The sequence below is a fragment of the Oncorhynchus gorbuscha genome, linkage group LG03, assembly GCF_021184085.1.
Source record: "Oncorhynchus gorbuscha isolate QuinsamMale2020 ecotype Even-year linkage group LG03, OgorEven_v1.0, whole genome shotgun sequence".
Lineage (NCBI taxonomy): Eukaryota > Metazoa > Chordata > Actinopteri > Salmoniformes > Salmonidae > Oncorhynchus > Oncorhynchus gorbuscha.
Window position 1 is genome coordinate 40,425,842 of NC_060175.1, and position 17,317 is coordinate 40,443,158.

General features: G+C 40.3%; 2 protein-coding genes across 3 annotated transcripts in view; both read left to right on the forward strand.

Annotated features, from left to right (window-relative positions):
- The window catches only part of LOC124020198 (intermediate filament family orphan 2-like), a 69,251-nt gene extending 65,653 nt beyond the window's left edge, over nucleotides 1-3,598 (forward strand). For both annotated transcript variants that reach the window (XM_046335531.1, XM_046335538.1), the window contains exon 8: nucleotides 117-3,598. In XM_046335531.1, coding sequence (XP_046191487.1) covers nucleotides 117-350 — 234 coding nt within the window. In that variant the 3' untranslated portion in view covers nucleotides 351-3,598. The remainder of the gene's footprint in view (nucleotides 1-116) is intronic.
- A 4,044-nt stretch (nucleotides 3,599-7,642) lies between these two features.
- On the forward strand, nucleotides 7,643-16,876 carry LOC124031374 (delta-1-pyrroline-5-carboxylate dehydrogenase, mitochondrial-like). Its single transcript, XM_046342521.1, has 15 exons — nucleotides 7,643-7,983; nucleotides 9,816-9,909; nucleotides 10,051-10,143; nucleotides 10,662-10,709; nucleotides 10,809-10,964; nucleotides 11,197-11,346; nucleotides 11,499-11,573; nucleotides 11,705-11,898; nucleotides 12,025-12,098; nucleotides 13,305-13,501; nucleotides 13,696-13,743; nucleotides 13,880-14,032; nucleotides 15,578-15,699; nucleotides 15,864-15,982; nucleotides 16,174-16,876. Exons 1-15 carry the CDS (start codon nucleotides 7,943-7,945, stop codon nucleotides 16,284-16,286), a joined length of 1,677 nt encoding a protein of 558 aa, XP_046198477.1. The 5' UTR covers nucleotides 7,643-7,942; the 3' UTR covers nucleotides 16,287-16,876.
- Nucleotides 16,877-17,317: the final 441 nt, after the last annotated feature.

The window sequence follows — 17,317 nt, forward strand, 5'->3', positions numbered from 1 at the left end:
CTTCTCTCATCTCCTCTCTCTGTCCATCTATATCTCTCATCCTCTCCCTCACTCTAACTCTCTCTCTCTCTCTCCCTCCCTCCATCTCCTCCTGCCCCTTTCTCTCTCCCTCTCAGATGGAGCTAGCCACAGCGAAGAGTGACATGAACAGACACCTGCATGAGTACATGGATATGTGTAGCATGAAGCGTGGTCTGGACGTGCAGATGGAGACGTGCAGGAGGATGATTAAAGGGGGCAGGAACTCTCCCTCTGTCAGTTCGGTGGCTAGCAGCGACTCAGGGAACACTGACGAGATCCAGGACAAACTACTAGACAAGGATGGAGAGGCTGAGGTGCCAATCAGTTGATAGCCTGACTCCACCCCCTTCCTCCCCTGTTCACTGACAGCTGCTCACAGAGCTCCACTCTGCTTGGGGGCTGACCCCAGTGTTCTGCCCTGCGTGGCATCTTTAGCCAAGGGGTACTGGTGGTCCTGATGGTCCCAATTGTCCTATGGATCTGGCCCACTGTCCCAGGCCCAGAACTGGCGCTTATTGTCTCTGTTCTCACAGGAATGAAGGGGGACGGGGTTCATTTGCTTCACAAGTGTTTTAAGGCAGAGGTGGCACGTACAATATATGTGTCTGAGCTGTGCTCTCTTCCACAGTGCTGCACAGGAACATCCAGCAAAACAATCAACATGATCAAACAAGTCATTCTGGCTCACTCTTAGCATAGTCTAAGCAGTTCCACTGTCACCACTGTCATTCTATTGGCCTGAGGCTGAACAGTCCATTTGGTGAACAGGGAACAACATGCACAACATTATTCACCAGTGAGAATATCTATCCTTTTGAGTTTTTTAATAATCACACAAAAAATCACAGATCAAGAGCAGTCATACTATTTTGTACTTGCATGTTCCCCATAGATGCAGATTGATCATTCACATATACTGTACATGCAAATGTTCAAATGGGGATTGAAATGTTCTCACCAAAGAGTCAAAGCTAAAAAATCAGTTTGACTGGACTCTCCACAGTTACCAGTGTTGACTGGGGAACGGAGCACAGCCCTTTGCTGCTATAATGCATTGTTCACATTCTATGCAATTTAGCTAGCCTTATTTTAATTTTTTTAATTGTACCTTTATTTAACCAGGCAAGTCAGTTAAGAACACATTCTTTGACCTTCATTACCCCTCTTTTCCCTCATGATTTGCCTTTTTAAGCTGGGCAGGTGTTTTCAATCTGTTATTCAGAGTGCTCCTGTGTGTTCTCCAAAGTAGAAGAGCAATGAGAGGTGCAGAATTATCTCATAAAAGGAAAACTCCCTAGTGTCCTTTGTCAAAGGCATACATTCTCCCCCTATCCATGTTAATTTAGAGGCTGTAAACATTTGAAAGGTTATCCAAAACAATATGGAACAAGGTGCCAGCAAACATGCTGTCTTTGATTTGTATTGCCTTATGCTTATTACTATCATAGTAAGCTTCAGCTAACTTTAATAATTTCCCCTTAAATGTATCTAATTGGTAGAACTAACTAAGTTATTGATGATTCCTTGGGCTACTCTTTGGTAAGTCCAAAGCAGTGGAGGCTGCTGAGGGGAGGATGGCTCGTGATAATGGCTGGAACGGAGTGAATGGAATGGCATCAATGGAAACCATGTGTTTGATGTATTTGATACTACTCCACCTATTCAGCTCCAGCCATTACCACGAGCCCGTTCTCTCCAATTGAGGTGCCACCAACTTCTTGTGGTCCAAAGAGCTTTTGAAAGTTATTGGTCACCTGCTTGTTCTCTCAGAGATAGGGTACTGAAATGATATATTACATAAAACAATCACGTAAACAGGCAATACTATGAACATTGGTTATTGATACATTCCCTAGATTATACACTGAAAAATGTGGTATTTGGTATTTTATTTTGCCAATCTTGGATAATAAACTCAGATGGCCTTTCATAACAACTCCCACCTGTCTGTCCAGCAGGGTGCACTGTTCCTATCATATTCCGTTGTCTAATTGTCATGAGCCCTGGATTGGGTTTATAATTGTTTGTACGTAGATAAGAGGGCTGTTGGCATGTGATCGTATACCCCAGATGCCTTTCTGTTCATATTGCCCGATGTATAAATCATTTTTTTTGTATTACATCATGTCTAATGATTTGAATTAAATGAATCAATTAAGAAAAATGTATCAATGCATGTGGATTGGGAGAGGTTTTCTGGAAGTTATTTTTCAATTGGTTTATGGAGTGTTGTTAGTTTGCAGAATCAAGGACAAAAGTGCTATTTGTATGATGAGGGTTTTAAGATGGAAAAATAATGACATTTGTCATTGCATTGTTTTATGAAGGAAGAAGGGCTATTGCATTTGGTTGTTTCTTTGAATTATTTTACATTGAACTAGAGGCACATAGTTGTAGTATTGCAATTCCCTATAATTTCTTAAATCAAAATATGCATTATGTTCCTGTAATTTTACATGGGCCCATGAATTTGCGTTGTACAGATTGAATTGTGAGTGTTGAGGCATAAATGAAATATTATCTTCTTGTTGAACAATCGTGAATGGTAAAAATGGTATGGAAACTTAACTATTTCATAATTTCATCAGACACAAAGATTCTGGCCCAACCAGTCTATTGTATATTATTTCCTAAACCATGGTAAAGTGTCAAAACTCATACACACTATAAAGACAGATAACATTTAGGGAGAGGCCTTATTCCCAGCTAACTATAAAAATCATTTGTGTTAGATTTAAAATCAGCCTGACGAGTGCAGTAAGCCATGCTTTTTCCCATCCTTTTTTGCACCATACAGTATAGGCTGGAAAACACCTTGTATGTTGTACAGTAGACCTATGTGCCTTTAGTTCTCATGTCTCATGGTGACTGTAATATTGTTGCATATTTTCAATTGAACAGATTGTAGACACCTTCTTTGCTGAATGTATGGTCAATATGTAGGAGCAGTCTTCTGACTAGACCTACAGTCCCAACCTTACAATCAGAACTGGTGCATATCTCAGACTATGGGTCAGAACACAGAAACCTGATGTGTACATGGCACATTGTTCTTTATTGTCTAAGCAAACACAAATTGTACATGTATAGTTGAACTACTACATGATGTACCCTTGCAGGACGTAAGTTTGGCTTATTGAGCCTATATGGGAATTTGAAATTGTTGGGTTTAATTGTTTCATAGGTATTTTATATGGTTGGTTTTATCAATGTAGTGCTAGGGTCTAAAGTGTTACATTAGCCATTACTGAAATGTACACTGTATGACCCAAAGTATGTGGACACCTGCTCGTCGATCATCTCATTCCAAAATCATGGGCATTAATATGGAGTTGGTCCCCCATTTGCTGCTACAGCCTCCACTCTTCATGGAAAGCTTTCCACTAGATGTTGGAACATTGCTGCGGGGACATGCTTCCCTTCAGTCACAAGAGAATAAGTAAGGTTGGGCATCGATGTTGGGTGATTAGGCCTGACTCGCAGTCAGTGTTCCAATTCATCCCAAAGGTGTTCGATGTGGTTGAGGTCAGGGCTATGTGCAGGTCAGTCAAGTTCTTCCACACTGAGTTCGACAAACCATTTCTGTATGGACCTCGCTTTGTGCACGGGGGCATTGTCAAGCTGAAACAGGAAAGGGCCTTCTCCAAACTGTTGCCACAAAATTGGAAGCACAGAATCATCTAGAATGTCATTGTATGCTGTAGCATTAAGATTTCCCTTCACTGGGACTAAGGGGCCTAGCCCAAACCATTGTTCCTCCTCCACCAAACTTTACATTTGTCCCTATGCATTCGGGCAGGTAGCGTTCTCTTGGCATCCGCCAAACCCAGATTTGTCCGCAGGACTGCTAGATGGTGAAGAGTGATTCATTACTCCAGAGAACGTGTTTCCACTGCTCCAGAGTCCAATAGCGGCGAGCTTTACACCACTCCAGCCGACGCTCGGCATTGCGTATGGTGACCTCAGGCTTGTGTGCGGCTGCTTGGCCATGGAAACCCCGACGAACAGTTCTTATGCCGTTGCTTCCAGAGGCAGTTTGGAACTTGGTAGTGAGTGTTGCATCCAAGGACAGGCAATCTTTACATGCTTCAATACTCGGCAGGCCCGTTCTGTGAGCTTGTGTGACTTTCCACTTCGTGGCTGAGCCATTGTTGCTCCTAGATGTTTCCACTTCACAATAGTAGCACTTACAGTTGACGGTGCAGCTCTAGCAGGGCAGAAATTTTACGAACTGACTTGTTGGAAAGGTGGCATCCTATGACGGTGCTACATTGAAAGTCACTAAGCTCTTCAGTAAGGCCATTCTACAAATTTGAAGGGGTGTTCACATACTTTTGTATATATTGTGTATCTTCCATTGCTTTGTCACCCTAACGTTCAGAGCTTGTCTGTAGTGGGTGGGTTTCCTGTGTTCTAGAGAGGCAGAGGTAGGTCATCATCCCCAGTCAAGGTGGCCATGGAGGAAAGTACTGTCTGATGACCATTATTGACCTCAATGTATTTTCATACACATTACATAATAATGATGCTATTTCAAGCCTGTTGTTTTTAATTTAAATGATTTATTTCCCTGCATCTTTATTTTTTCAATGCATACCTCTGCACATTGTAAAATATGATGTTATTTGTATGTAAACTATTAGTAAACCATTGCATTCATGGGGATTCGGGGTATACTGTTGTTTGAAAATAATGAAATAATGAATGTACACTGTAATTGGTGTTGGGGGAAAGTTAAATAAAATGGTGGATTGTCTTTAGCTTGAGTCTTTGTTGTCCTCTAGAGATGTATCATGTTTAATTATACATATTACAAAATGTTTGATCTGTATGTAACTGTACCCACCTCATACAGTCTACTCTACATTATCCTGTGCTTAAGTAACAAGTTGAAGATTGATTCATATCGCCTAATAACAATGTCTAAATAATCTGATAGACAGATAGATTGATAGATAGAAAACATACCATGCCTTCAGAAACTATTCACACCCCCTGACATTTTCCACATTTTGTTGTGTTACAGCCTGAATTAAAAATGTATTAAATGTAAAAAAAAATTGTCACTGGCCTACACACAATACACCACAATGTCAAAATGGAATCATGTTTTTCAAAATGTTTACAAAATAATTAAAAATGAAAAGCTGAAATTTCTTGAGTCAACAAGTATTCAACCCCTTTGTTATGGCAAGCCTAAATAATTTCAGGAGAAGAAAAAAATCAGGCACTGAATATCCCTTTGAGAATGGTGAAGTTATTAATTACATTTTGGATGGTGTATCAATACACCCTGTAACTACAAAAATATAGGTGTTCTTCCTTACTCAGTTGCCGGAGAGGAAGGAAAACACTCAGGGATTTCACCATGAGGCCAATTAAAACAGTTACAGAGTTTAATGGCTGTGATAGGAGAAAACTGAGGATGGATCAACAACATTGTAGTTACTCCACAAAAGTAACTTAATTGACAGAGTGAAAATAAGGAAGTCTGTACAAAATATTCCAAAACATGCATCCTGTTTGCAACAAGGCACTAAAGTAAAACTGCAAAAAATGTGGCAAAGCAATTAACTTTTTGTCCTGAATACAAAGTGTTATGCTTCGGGCAAATCCAATACAACAGATGACTGAGTACCACTCACCAAAATGTCAAGCATAGTGGTGGCTGCCTCATGTTATGGGTATACTTGTAATTGTTAAAGGACTGTGGAGTTTTTCAGAAGACACGGAATGGAGCTAAGCACAGGAAACATCCTAGAGGAAAACCTGGTTCAGTCTGCTTTTCACCAGACACTGAGAGAGGAATTCACCTTTCAGCAGGACAATAGCATAAAACACAAGGCCAAGTCTACATTGGAGTTGCTTACCAAGAAGACAGTGATTTTCCTGAGTGGCTGGGTTACAGTTTTGCCTTAAATCTACTTGAAAATCTATGGCAAGCCCTGAAAATGGTTGTGTAGCAATGATCAACTACTAATTTGACAGAGTTTTGAAGAATTTTGAAAAGAATAAGGGGAAAATGTTGCACATTCCGTGTGTGGAAAGCTCTTAGAGACCTACCCAGAAAGACTCACATCTGTAAACCCTGCTAAAGGTGCTTCTACAAAGTATTTACTCAGGGGTGTGAATACTTATGTCAGTTGTAAAATAATATTTTCCCTTGTCATTATACGGTATTGTGTGTAAATGGGTGAGAAAAAATCTATTTAATCCGTTTAGAATTCAGGCTGTAACACAACAAAATGTGGATTAATTCAAGGGGTATGAATATTTTTTTATTTGCACTGTAGATATACTGAAAAAAATATATAAACACAACATGGAATAGTTTCAAATACTTTTTTTGTATTTTTTTTTTTTTTTACCTTTATTTAACCAGGCAAGTCAATTAAGAACATATTCTTATTTTCAATGACGGTCTGGGAACAGTGGGTTAACTGCCTGTTCAGGGGCAGAACGACAGATTTGTACCTTGTCAGCTAGTCCAACGCTAGTCCAACGCTCTAACCACTAGGTTACGCTGCCGCCCATTTGCTGAGTTCCAGTTCATATAAGGAAATCAGTCAATTTAAACAAATTAATTAGGCCCTAATCTATACAGATATCCATCTGTTGGTCACAGATACCGTTAAGGGAATACAGATATCCATCTGTTGGTCACAGATACCGTTAAAAAGGGGCGTGGATAAAACAACCAGTCTGTAGCTGGTTTGCCTCATGCAGCGCGACGCAGCTCCTTTGCATATAGTTGATCAGAGGCGGTTGATTGTGGCCTGTGGAATGGTGTCCCACTCCTCTTCAATGGTTGTGCGAAATTGCTGGATATTGGTGGGAACTGGAACACGCTGTTGTACACGTCAATCCAGAGCAGGCTCAAAGGGATCCCAAGCAGGCTCAAAGGGTGACATGTCTGGTGAGTGGGCAGGCCATGGAAGAACGGGGACATTTTCAGCTTCCAGGAATTGTCTACCGATCCTTGCGGTATTGGGCCGTGCATTATCTTGCTGAAACATGAGATGATGGTGGCGGATGAATAGCACGACAATGGGCCTCAGGATCTGGTCACAGTATCTCTGTGCATTCAAATTGCCATCGATAAAATGCAGTTGTGTTAGCTATTAGTAGTTTATGCCTGACCTTACCATAACCCCACCGCCACCATGGGACTCTCTGTTCACAACGTTGACACCATACACCAGGTCTGCAGTTGTGAGGCCGGTTGGAACATTTCTGGAATCCCTTATTTCAGCTCATGGAACCAACACTTATCTGTTGCGTTTATACTTTTGTTCCGTGTAGATAGAAAAGTGAGGCAGCAACAGTAGGCGATACATTCTCTGACAGTTACATTCGTCACAATGAAAGTAATTTAGGTTACATGGGAAAATCAGTAATTGTGCAAAAGATAAGCGGGACATTACATCAAAGAGAAACATATGCTCCGTCGAAAATATAATTGACAGCCCTATACTGTGATTGGCTGGAGATGTCTTCTTAGTGCTGATTGGCCACTCGCAGACTCGCCCTCTTTGACTCCAGTAAGTTTCATTATGAAAATGTGAGGTGTTTTAGCAATACTTCTTTCTTTGAAAATATTAACAAGTACAATTTCAAAAGTTTCACAGTGTAAATATTAAGATTAAATTATGTAATTTCTGTTTAGATAAAATACTGTAAATTACTGTGGCAATTTAGACGCAAGTCTGGTAATAAAATGAATGTGGCCTCCCTATGGAATATTGGTACGGGCCGAATCCTCTGAACTCGTTATACGTGCAACCAGTAGGCTACTCAAGATATCAAACAGCTTCAATGTATCTTATCAGTTTTGATACATTGTATCGGTTGCCTGAAGTGGTCTTATAAGGGTGTTTTTATTAGATAGTCCTTTTTCTCTCTACATATTTTCCATTGGAACATGCTGCGTGTGAGATCAGCATTCTACCAGTCTTGGAGGGGGTACGTATTTTCACATTAACATACACGAGACTAACTTGTGGTTACTCTTCGTAACCAAGCTAATGTCATTTGCATTATTTTGGTAGCTAATAGTACATTTTCAATGTCAAGGCCAAGCAAAATATGTTTAAATAAGTTATTTAAGATTTTGTGTCTTCTGATTACCATGATTCCATGCCGCATGAGTAAAGTTAACAGTTCACAGAAAGTGAATGATACACCATGGGCACATAGAGCTAGAAAGAGAGCTCCTCTTTTTATCTGTTCTATTATAGCGTCTGTGACAGCATGGGCAGCGCCATTGAGGCTACATCTATTTTAAAGGGGTCAATTTCCCTCTTCATTGGATGATTGCTGCACACCCATAGCAAACCCGCCCTATAGCAAACCCCACCCATAGGAAAAGCCCATCCATAGGAAACTCCACCCAGTTGACTTCTTAAAAAAGGTGGAAGTCCTCCATGGCGATGTCCATGGCAATGTTCCTGCTAAAATGGTTATATCCATGATTAATCCTCTATCTATTTCTATGACTGCAGACTTGGGCTAAAAACCTGAAGGGGCACTGGCAACTGGTGTTATGCTAGAAATCAAATGGACAGAAGGAACCTGGGCAAGCCAGCTGCATGAATGTTTATTTATGCAGTTAAAACATTATAGCCATATTTAGAATCTCTTTAGAGGTCTGACTTTTCTGTTGGGTGAGGAAGATCAATAAACTGTATGAAGGCTGTGTTGTTGTACACCAGGTCACCCATTGACAGATAAGCATCTGTGTAGATGTGGGAAGGCAGTTGACTAATCATATTTCATCGATTCCATGTGTCAGGGGAGTTGAGGGTGTTTTTTAATATTTGAATACGAGCCCGTCTACCCAGTTAGACACTCTGACCTTCACTGACTATTTAAACTAGAGCAGTTAATCATTTTTTGAGGCAGTGCATGCACGATCACCAGACGTTTGGCAGTTTTCTAACTTTTCCACAAAGAAATTCGACACAGACAGCCGTGTTCACCCCGGCACACAGAGAATAGTGAAATATCAAATAAGTATGAATTGCTTATTGCAATTGCTTGCTGCTGTTAGATGTGTCTGGCTTTTTATAGTTTTTACTGATGCAAGATGGTCCCATCTTTTATGCACGACTTGCATTTTTTAAGCCTTTATGCTATAACAACTGGTCATAACAGAATAACTGATTGTGAGATTACTTCAAGTTACTTATTCCAGCTGACAGAAGACTGCAGCCTGCCAAAATCTATCAGGAAAGAGGCAGGACAGAACTAACTCTGAGGTGCACCTGTATAAAAAGACGGTTCAATATTGTGGCAGGGTAGCCAAGTAGTTAGAGCGTTGGACTAGTAACCGGAAGTAACCCGAGCTGACAAGGTACAAATCTGTCTTTCTGCCCCTGAACAGGAAGTTAACCCACTGTTCCTAGGCTGTCATTGAAAATAAGAATTTGTTCTTAACTCACTTGCCTAGTTAAATAAAAGTTAAAAAATTATTATGATTATTTTTTTAATCGCACCAAGACCACAATCTACATGGCCAGTAAAGTCTTATTCAGGTCAACAGAATTTGGACTTGCCTCAAAATGAACTGAATGGCATTCATTATTTTCCATAACCACATTGTTAAGTTTCATATTATTCAAAACAAAGATGTAAAAGAGCTGTAATACATTGATGAACAAATGCTTCACTTTGCACCATGAGGATGAGTCTCAGATTGTGGGATATAATGTGTGTGGGGGATGTCTGCTGCTGCATATATACGTCCGTCTTCACTTGGTGTGCATCTGTCTATCCTAATGTGTCTCTCTGTGCAGCTTCAGGACCTTCCCCTGTGCAGCTGTTAAGGTGAAGAATGAGCCCATCCTGGGATTCAACGAGGGCAGTCCAGAGAGGGCCAAGCTGCAGAAGGTGCGTGCACACATACAATCACACACAGCACACACTCTCAAGCAAATAACCACCGCATGCACCATTCCATATGCACCTTTATGACCTGCATTGTCATCTCTATAAAATATGAGACTCAATAAGGTTGTGTGTGTGTGACAGGCCCTGGATGACCTGAAGGGGAAGACAGAGGAGATTCCCTGTGTGGTTGGAGATGAACATGTGTGGACCAAAGACATCAGATACCAGCTATCTGTGAGTGGAGTCAACAGCATGTCCCTAATCTGAGCAAACTATTGCTCCATGCTGCCTGCAAATATGGGAGCCTGGATACTGAAGCTCTCACTTTTACCCTCACACTGCTGCTCAGATACACAGCATACTGCCTAATCCAAATGGAAACTTTCCAGGCCTGTGAAGTTAAACTGGAAATGACTGTAATAATGTTTTGTTATCAGCTGTGTTATTAGTTTTCTATAACATCCATCATAAACCAACATACTACCTGTGCTGGGGGCCTGCATGTGGAGTCTGTAGTCCCATATTGCTCATTTGGTAGTGCATGGTGCTTGCAATGCCAGGTTTGTGGGTTTATTCCCACGGGGGACCAGTATGAAAATGTATGCACTCACTAATGTAAGTTGCTCTGGATAAGGTGTCTGCTAAATTAGTCAAATGTCAATTTTGACCAATACCACACTGTCTTTAAATGTTATTTCCTGAAGCTATTATTACCTATTAATCAATGTAATTCTTTATTTTATTTTTGAAAGCCCTTCAACCACTCTCACAAACTGGCCAAGTTTTGCTATGCTGACAAGGTAAACTAAGATTACAATTCTTCTGTTTTTATTCATCAGACATTCACCTAGATTTACGTAACCTGACTGGATGGTGTTGCCTCGGTATGATTGATACAGGAGCTGCTCAACAAGGCTATCTTGGCCTCTGTGGCGGCAAGGCGAGAATGGGACCTGAAACCCATCCAGGACCGAGCCCAGGTCCTCTTTAAGGCTGCCGACATCATCAGTGGACCTAAGAGAGCTGAGATTCTGGCCAAAACCATGATCGGCCAGGTACAGTGAAATACTATATTTAGTCTACATGTTGTTTTAATAATCTTGTAATTGTATGGCTGAATATCAAGTGGATATTCATCCCCTAAGTGTTTTTTTTTTCATGACTCGGAACACATTCTCATTTACAGCAATGACCTGGGGAATAGTTACATAAAGGTTACAGGGGAGAGGAGGGTGGATGAATGAGCCAATTGAATGAGCACATTTTTTTTCCTGATTTATTTTCTAGGGTAAAACTGTGGTGCAGGCAGAGATTGATGCAGCTGCAGAGCTAATAGACTTCTTCCGGTTCAATGCGAAGCACGCTGTTGAACTGGAGAGCCAGCAGCCCCTGGACAGTGACGGTAGCACCAACACCATGCTCTACCGTGGGCTGGAGGTGAGCACTCTCTGGTCCTAGCATCATCTAAACTTGATAATAGTCACAGATAAAAGCCTTTATACTTGGGGATATGTTAGGATGGATTTTCTAGAACTCATATTTTCCAGGAGTAGTTGTTGTTAACACCTTTTATTTCCCTTTAACTACAGGGTTTCGTAGCTGCTGTTGCCCCCTTTAACTTCACTGCAATTGGTGGAAACCTGGCAGGTACACCTGCTCTCATGGTAAGTGTTCCCCTACAAACAACAATACCCAAATTGTCCTTATAGTTCTAATACATTTCACATTTAGATGCTGATGTATGTTGTTGGTTATAGTCTGAACTGGACTTTCTTTGTTTGCCTGTGTTTTTCAGGGTAATGTAGTTCTGTGGAAGCCTAGTGACACAGCCATGTCAGCTAGCTACGCCGTCTACAATGTCCTCCGGGATTCAGGGTTGCCCCCCAACATCATCCAGTTTGTGCCGGCTGATGGACCAGTATTTGGAGACCCCATCACCTCCTCTGAACACCTTGCTGGCATCAACTTCACTGGCAGTGTCCCATATGCGTTTATCTCTACATGTTAAAGCATACCTAAAACTGATTTCCACTTTTGGTACATAATACCAAATCTATACCACACTGTTTTTAGTTAACAACCCTGGAGTCTCTTAACAACCCATTTCTGTTTCAGTACCTTCAAGCGCCTGTGGAAACAGGTGGCCCAGAACCTGGATGTCTACAAGAATTGTCCTCGGGTGGCAGGAGGTGGGTTGGACCAATCGAGAAACCATAGATATAAATGCTGTACACCACCACACTGTCAAGTTATTAAACATATTCAATATTAAACATGAGAATATTGACTTCATACTCCTCTTATATCTACACTCCCCTCCAAATGTATTTGGACAGTGAAGCTCAAATTTGTACATTTGGCTCTATACTGCAGTATTTTGGATTTGAGATCAAATGTTTCATTAGGTGACAATACAGAAAGTCACATTTTATTTGAAGGTATTTTCATACATATCTGTTTTACCGTTTCTAAATGAAATTACTTTATGTGTCTAGTCCCCCCATTTGAAGTTTTTTTTTTTTCATTAGTATTTTTATAAATTCACTTATAGTGTATTAAAGTAGTCAAAGGTTTTGTCCCATATTACTAGCACGCAATGACTACATCAAGCTTGTGACTCTACAAACTTGTTGGATGCATTTGCAGTTTGTTTTGGTTGTGTTTAAGTTTTTTTTTGCAATAGGAGCTAAATGGTGAATAATGTAGTGTCATTTTGGAGTCACTTTTATTGTAAATAAGAATATAATATATTTCTCAACACTTCTACATTCATGTGGATGCAACCATGGATAATCATGAATGATGAGAGGTTAGCATTTTTGGGGGGAGGGTGAGTTATTATCTTTGTTCCTCTGTCATTTTCTCGTCATTATTAACTATTCATTCATAATTATTTGTAATTTTTATTTACAATAAAAGTTACTCCAAAATGATACTATGTTATTCACCATTGAGTTCCTATTGGGCAAAACATAAATAGAAAAACAACCAAAACAAATTGCAAATGCATCCAAGTTTAAAGAGTCACAAGCTTGATGTAGTCATGGCGTGCTGTGAAATATGGGACCAAATACAAAATATTTGAGTTTAATACACTGATTTTGTCTAAATATTTCTGAAGAAAATAACTTATTCAAATGTGGGGACTAGATGCATGAAGTGCTTTCATTTTTAAATGGTAGGACAGATACTGTATGTTTAAAAAATGTCTTCAAATAAAAGGTGACATTCAGTACTCTTGTCTCATTCAAAACATTTGATCTCAAATCCAAAAAGCTGGAGAATAGAGCCACATGTTCTCATTTTAACTTCACTGTCCAAATAAATACGAAGGGGAGTGTATATCAGTCGTTGGAAACTGCCTCATCGACATCCTCCTCTGCCATACCTTTCAGAATGCGCTGGTAAGAACTTCCATTTTGTGCACAAGTCAGCAGATGTACAGAGTGTGGTGTCAGGGACCATCCGCTCAGCATTTGAGTACGGAGGGCAGAAGTGCTCGGCCTGCTCCAGGATGTATGTACCAGACTCTCTTTGGCCCCAGATCAAACAGGGGCTCCTGGACATCCACAAGCAGCTCAAAGTGGGAGATGTAAGTGTACAACTGACCTTAGCTTCTAGGACTCTTTCATCAGTCACTTTGGCACAATGGTTATTTTGGTGGGAATAGATACAACCAGTTGACGTGTGCTCCAATAGGACATATTTAAAAGTGTTAAAGTTTTTACTGTAGGTGTTAATTTGATATCAGGTTGTTATAATGGTCTCCATGATTCCCCTGTCCAGCCCGTGGAGGACTGGAGTACATTCTTCTCTGCTGTGATTGATGACAAGGTACATTACTGTGAGATTTGCCACTCTGGATGCTTGATCAGAAGCAGCTATATTACTTCTGATCAAGAGTTATTTTATTATCAAGATTATTTTACATTTTAGTGACTCTTTATATATTGTTTATTTTTTGTCTCAGTCCTTTGCTCGTATTAAGATGTGGTTGGACCATGCCAAGTCTTCCCCTAAGTTGAACATTATTGCTGGGGGCCACTGTAATGACAAGAAGGGTTACTTTGTGGAGCCCACCATCATTGAGAGCACAGACCCACAAGAAGCCATCATGGCTGAGGTAAGACTTGATATTCTTGATAAGTAGTTATTGTCGATCACCTCTTTACTCACCACTGTTATTAGCCTATGGAACTTCGTACTGTGATTCTAGTTTTTACCATGTATGTTCTCACTACTTTAAACCAACCTTCAAGTGGTATACCAGACATGCATACATGTCATAATCACATGAGAGACAGTCAGTTGAGTCTGAATTGCTGAAACGGACTTTATTCTAGCCTGTTAGATATGGTTGTTTTATGAAGAAAAGAAGCAGGATTATTTTTTTCAGTTTTAACTGAGATGCCTGCGATCAGGCTCGGGGCCAAGTGCTTGGATTACTCACAAACATGTGTACAGGGATGTAATGGACACCATGTTTGTTTAACCAAAGCCATGCTTCACACACTAAACTCCAAGGCATTTTTAACTCAAACTTCTAGTAAGTTGAACTCCAAGTCAATGAAAAGTCATTATTAATTAAAATGTTTGTGGTACTCAACTAAATGAGTTATCAAATCAACATAAAAAATAATAATAATGATAACAAATTAACTTTTTTCCCAGCATGCTCTGTCAGGTTGATTTTATTTTTAGATCTGTGTTTTTGCATGTACATTGAGTGGTTGATTTAATCTTATTCTACACAAAGATAAATAACTAAACCAATCAAATGATTTAGTTAGATTTCTTGCACCTGTTACTGAAATGGTTGTTCCAGATTAAATGGTTTATGTAGTCTCCTCAAACTGCTTCTAACCCTGGCAGTCACTATGAATGCAGGATGCGGGAGAATAAACATTTCAACTGTTGGATATCCTAACTCTGGCTGGATTCCAATAGGAATTACACATCACCTTGGATGCCAACATAATGTGAATTGTGGTTAGGGTTGCAAAATTCTGGTACATTTCCCAGGTTTTCCAGAAATCCGGTTTGGAAGACTCCTGGATATCCTTCAACCAGGATTTTTTTTTAAATCTGTGAATTTGGGAAAGTTACTGGAATTTTGCACCACGCTTTCAGGCCCGATGTGGCCTGTAAACCATTAATTTTAGGCCACTGCATTAGGGTAAAGCTAGGCCTCAAAATGAGGCCTTATGAGATATGTATTGTCATAAAGAGTTAATTATAATGATGATATTTGCCTAGGAACTCACTTGGAGAAAGACACAGGACAGAAAATGAACGAATTCAGCTATCAACAACAAATAGTGTCATGGGTGGTAAACACTACAATTCACTCAAAGGCAAGGCACACTGGGAAATTATATTGGAGGCGTGTTCAAGCTGATAACTCAGTTCTGGACCCCCTACAGGGTCATAGTGACTCTTTCGGTATGAGTAATGACTACAAAATCACTATAGGTAACTGTACTCAAATATATTAAGTGCAATCGGTTTCCTCAAGTTTTTAGTAATGACAGCACTTTGGGGTTTAAAGTGCACTTTGCTTCACAAATGGGGGGCTAGTCCTCCTTGCTTCCTTTCATTGTGATTGCTCAGTTAATATGGAACTTTATAACAACTCTGTTATAACTCGGTTCTGGCTTAACTCCTGTAGGAAATCTTTGGGCCAGTTCTCTCTGTCTATGTTTACCCTGAGAACGACTACCTGGAAGTTCTGCACCTGATAGACAACACATCACCATATGCCCTGACAGGGGCTGTCTTTGCTCTCGATAAGTATGTTCCATTACTTCAGCTGGTTTGCAATGGAGTGTCAGTATTGATGAAATAAAGAACATAATATAGTTTTATATACAAATATGATGAATGCAAAGCCAACTTTGATCAGCTTATTGATAATAATGTTGCTTCCTTACCCTTTAGTAATGTTTTTGTTCCAGGAATGTTGTGAATGAGGCAGCCAAAGCCTTGCGGAACGCTGCAGGAAATTACTATGTTAATGACAAGTCCACTGGCTCTATTGTCGCCCAGCAACCATTTGGTGGCGCCAGAGCTTCAGGTACCAATCCACAGCCCGCACTCCAATCCACAGCTCATTGATATCCATGTAACTGCTAACAGTTCTATAAATCAGGACTTCTCATTACTCCTGGTTAGCTCTCTATGTCTGACATGGATACTTCTGTCAAATGGGTACATCATCTTTATTGATATCAATAATACCTAAAACATGAACTTTTGTCTGCAAAGGTACTAATGACAAACCTGGTGGTCCTCACTACGTACTGAGATGGACGTCCCCACAGGTGGTCAAGGCCACCCACGTCCTGCTCCGAGAATGGAAGTACCCCTATATGGGTTAAAAAGACAGTACTCTACCCCTTCCTCCCCGACCTAGGCCTCCCTCATCCAATCCTAGTTCTGTAGAGGAATCTGTAGTCAACACGGACAATGAAATGAAGAGAACAATCCTCTCCTTACTCATCCAAGTTTTGTCCCTTTTTGCCCTTATAAGTATGCACTGAATCTGTACACAAGTACGACTGTAATAATTAGCTGTTCTAAATTGAAAGGGGGAGCAACAGTGCCCCTCTCTGGCACTTCATGAGATCATCAGGAGCTGCAGCTGACCCAGCCAGGCTGCCTGCTAGCTGTACAGAAGAATGACAATATGACAATACGTCCCGTGGATCCACAGACATAGTAAAACTGTGTGGTCTACCATGGATTCCACAGACTTGTAATAATCAATCATCTGTTTTTTTAATCAAATGGCTGCTATGTGCTTCTGAGCCTCTGTTTTACCATCTCAGTACTGACTGGTCCTGAGATGTAGGCTACTCACTGTTAGGTTGTCTCTGCCTGTTCTGTCCTGAGGAAAGTATTCAAAGAGTTGTTAAGCATCAAATACTTTACGAAACTGACTCTATATTATAAAAATTAACTGACCGTCTATCATCTTAACATCCTTTGACAAAAACAATAACACTGAGTTCCGACCATGAATATTTCATTACAGCTAAAGTTCAAGTATCAAAATGTTTAGAATTTTAAGTGTTTTTGATGCCAAAAAGAGGGAAAAATAGTTATCTTCCTTTTTGGTGCTAAGAAAGTCTTTACTAACAGTCCTTAACCTTAACTCAGTTCCTCGCTGTGTTATGATTGATTTGCTGTATTGTCACACTAATACTCAACCTCCTGACTGTCTCTGATAGGAAAGGTGATGTACTTGGCTTGTTACACTTGAGCTATGGCTGGTCTGACAGGATGTGGCTATGATCACATGTATTTATAAAGCTCTCAGCATATGTCACAAAGTGCTTATACAGAAACCCAGCCTAAAACCCCAAAGAGCAAGCAATACAGATATAAAGTACAGTAGCTAGGAAAAACT

Bases quoted from the DNA above. Each gene is read 5' to 3' on its own strand.
- LOC124031374 (XM_046342521.1), top strand. From the start codon at position 7,943: ATGCTGCGTGTGAGATCAGCATTCTACCAGTCTTGGAGGGG. The intron at 9,910-10,050 runs GTGCGTGCACAC...TGTGTGTGACAG, and splicing joins AGAGGGCCAAGCTGCAGAAG to GCCCTGGATGACCTGAAGGG. The intron at 15,700-15,863 runs GTATGTTCCATT...TTTTTGTTCCAG, and splicing joins GCTGTCTTTGCTCTCGATAA to GAATGTTGTGAATGAGGCAG.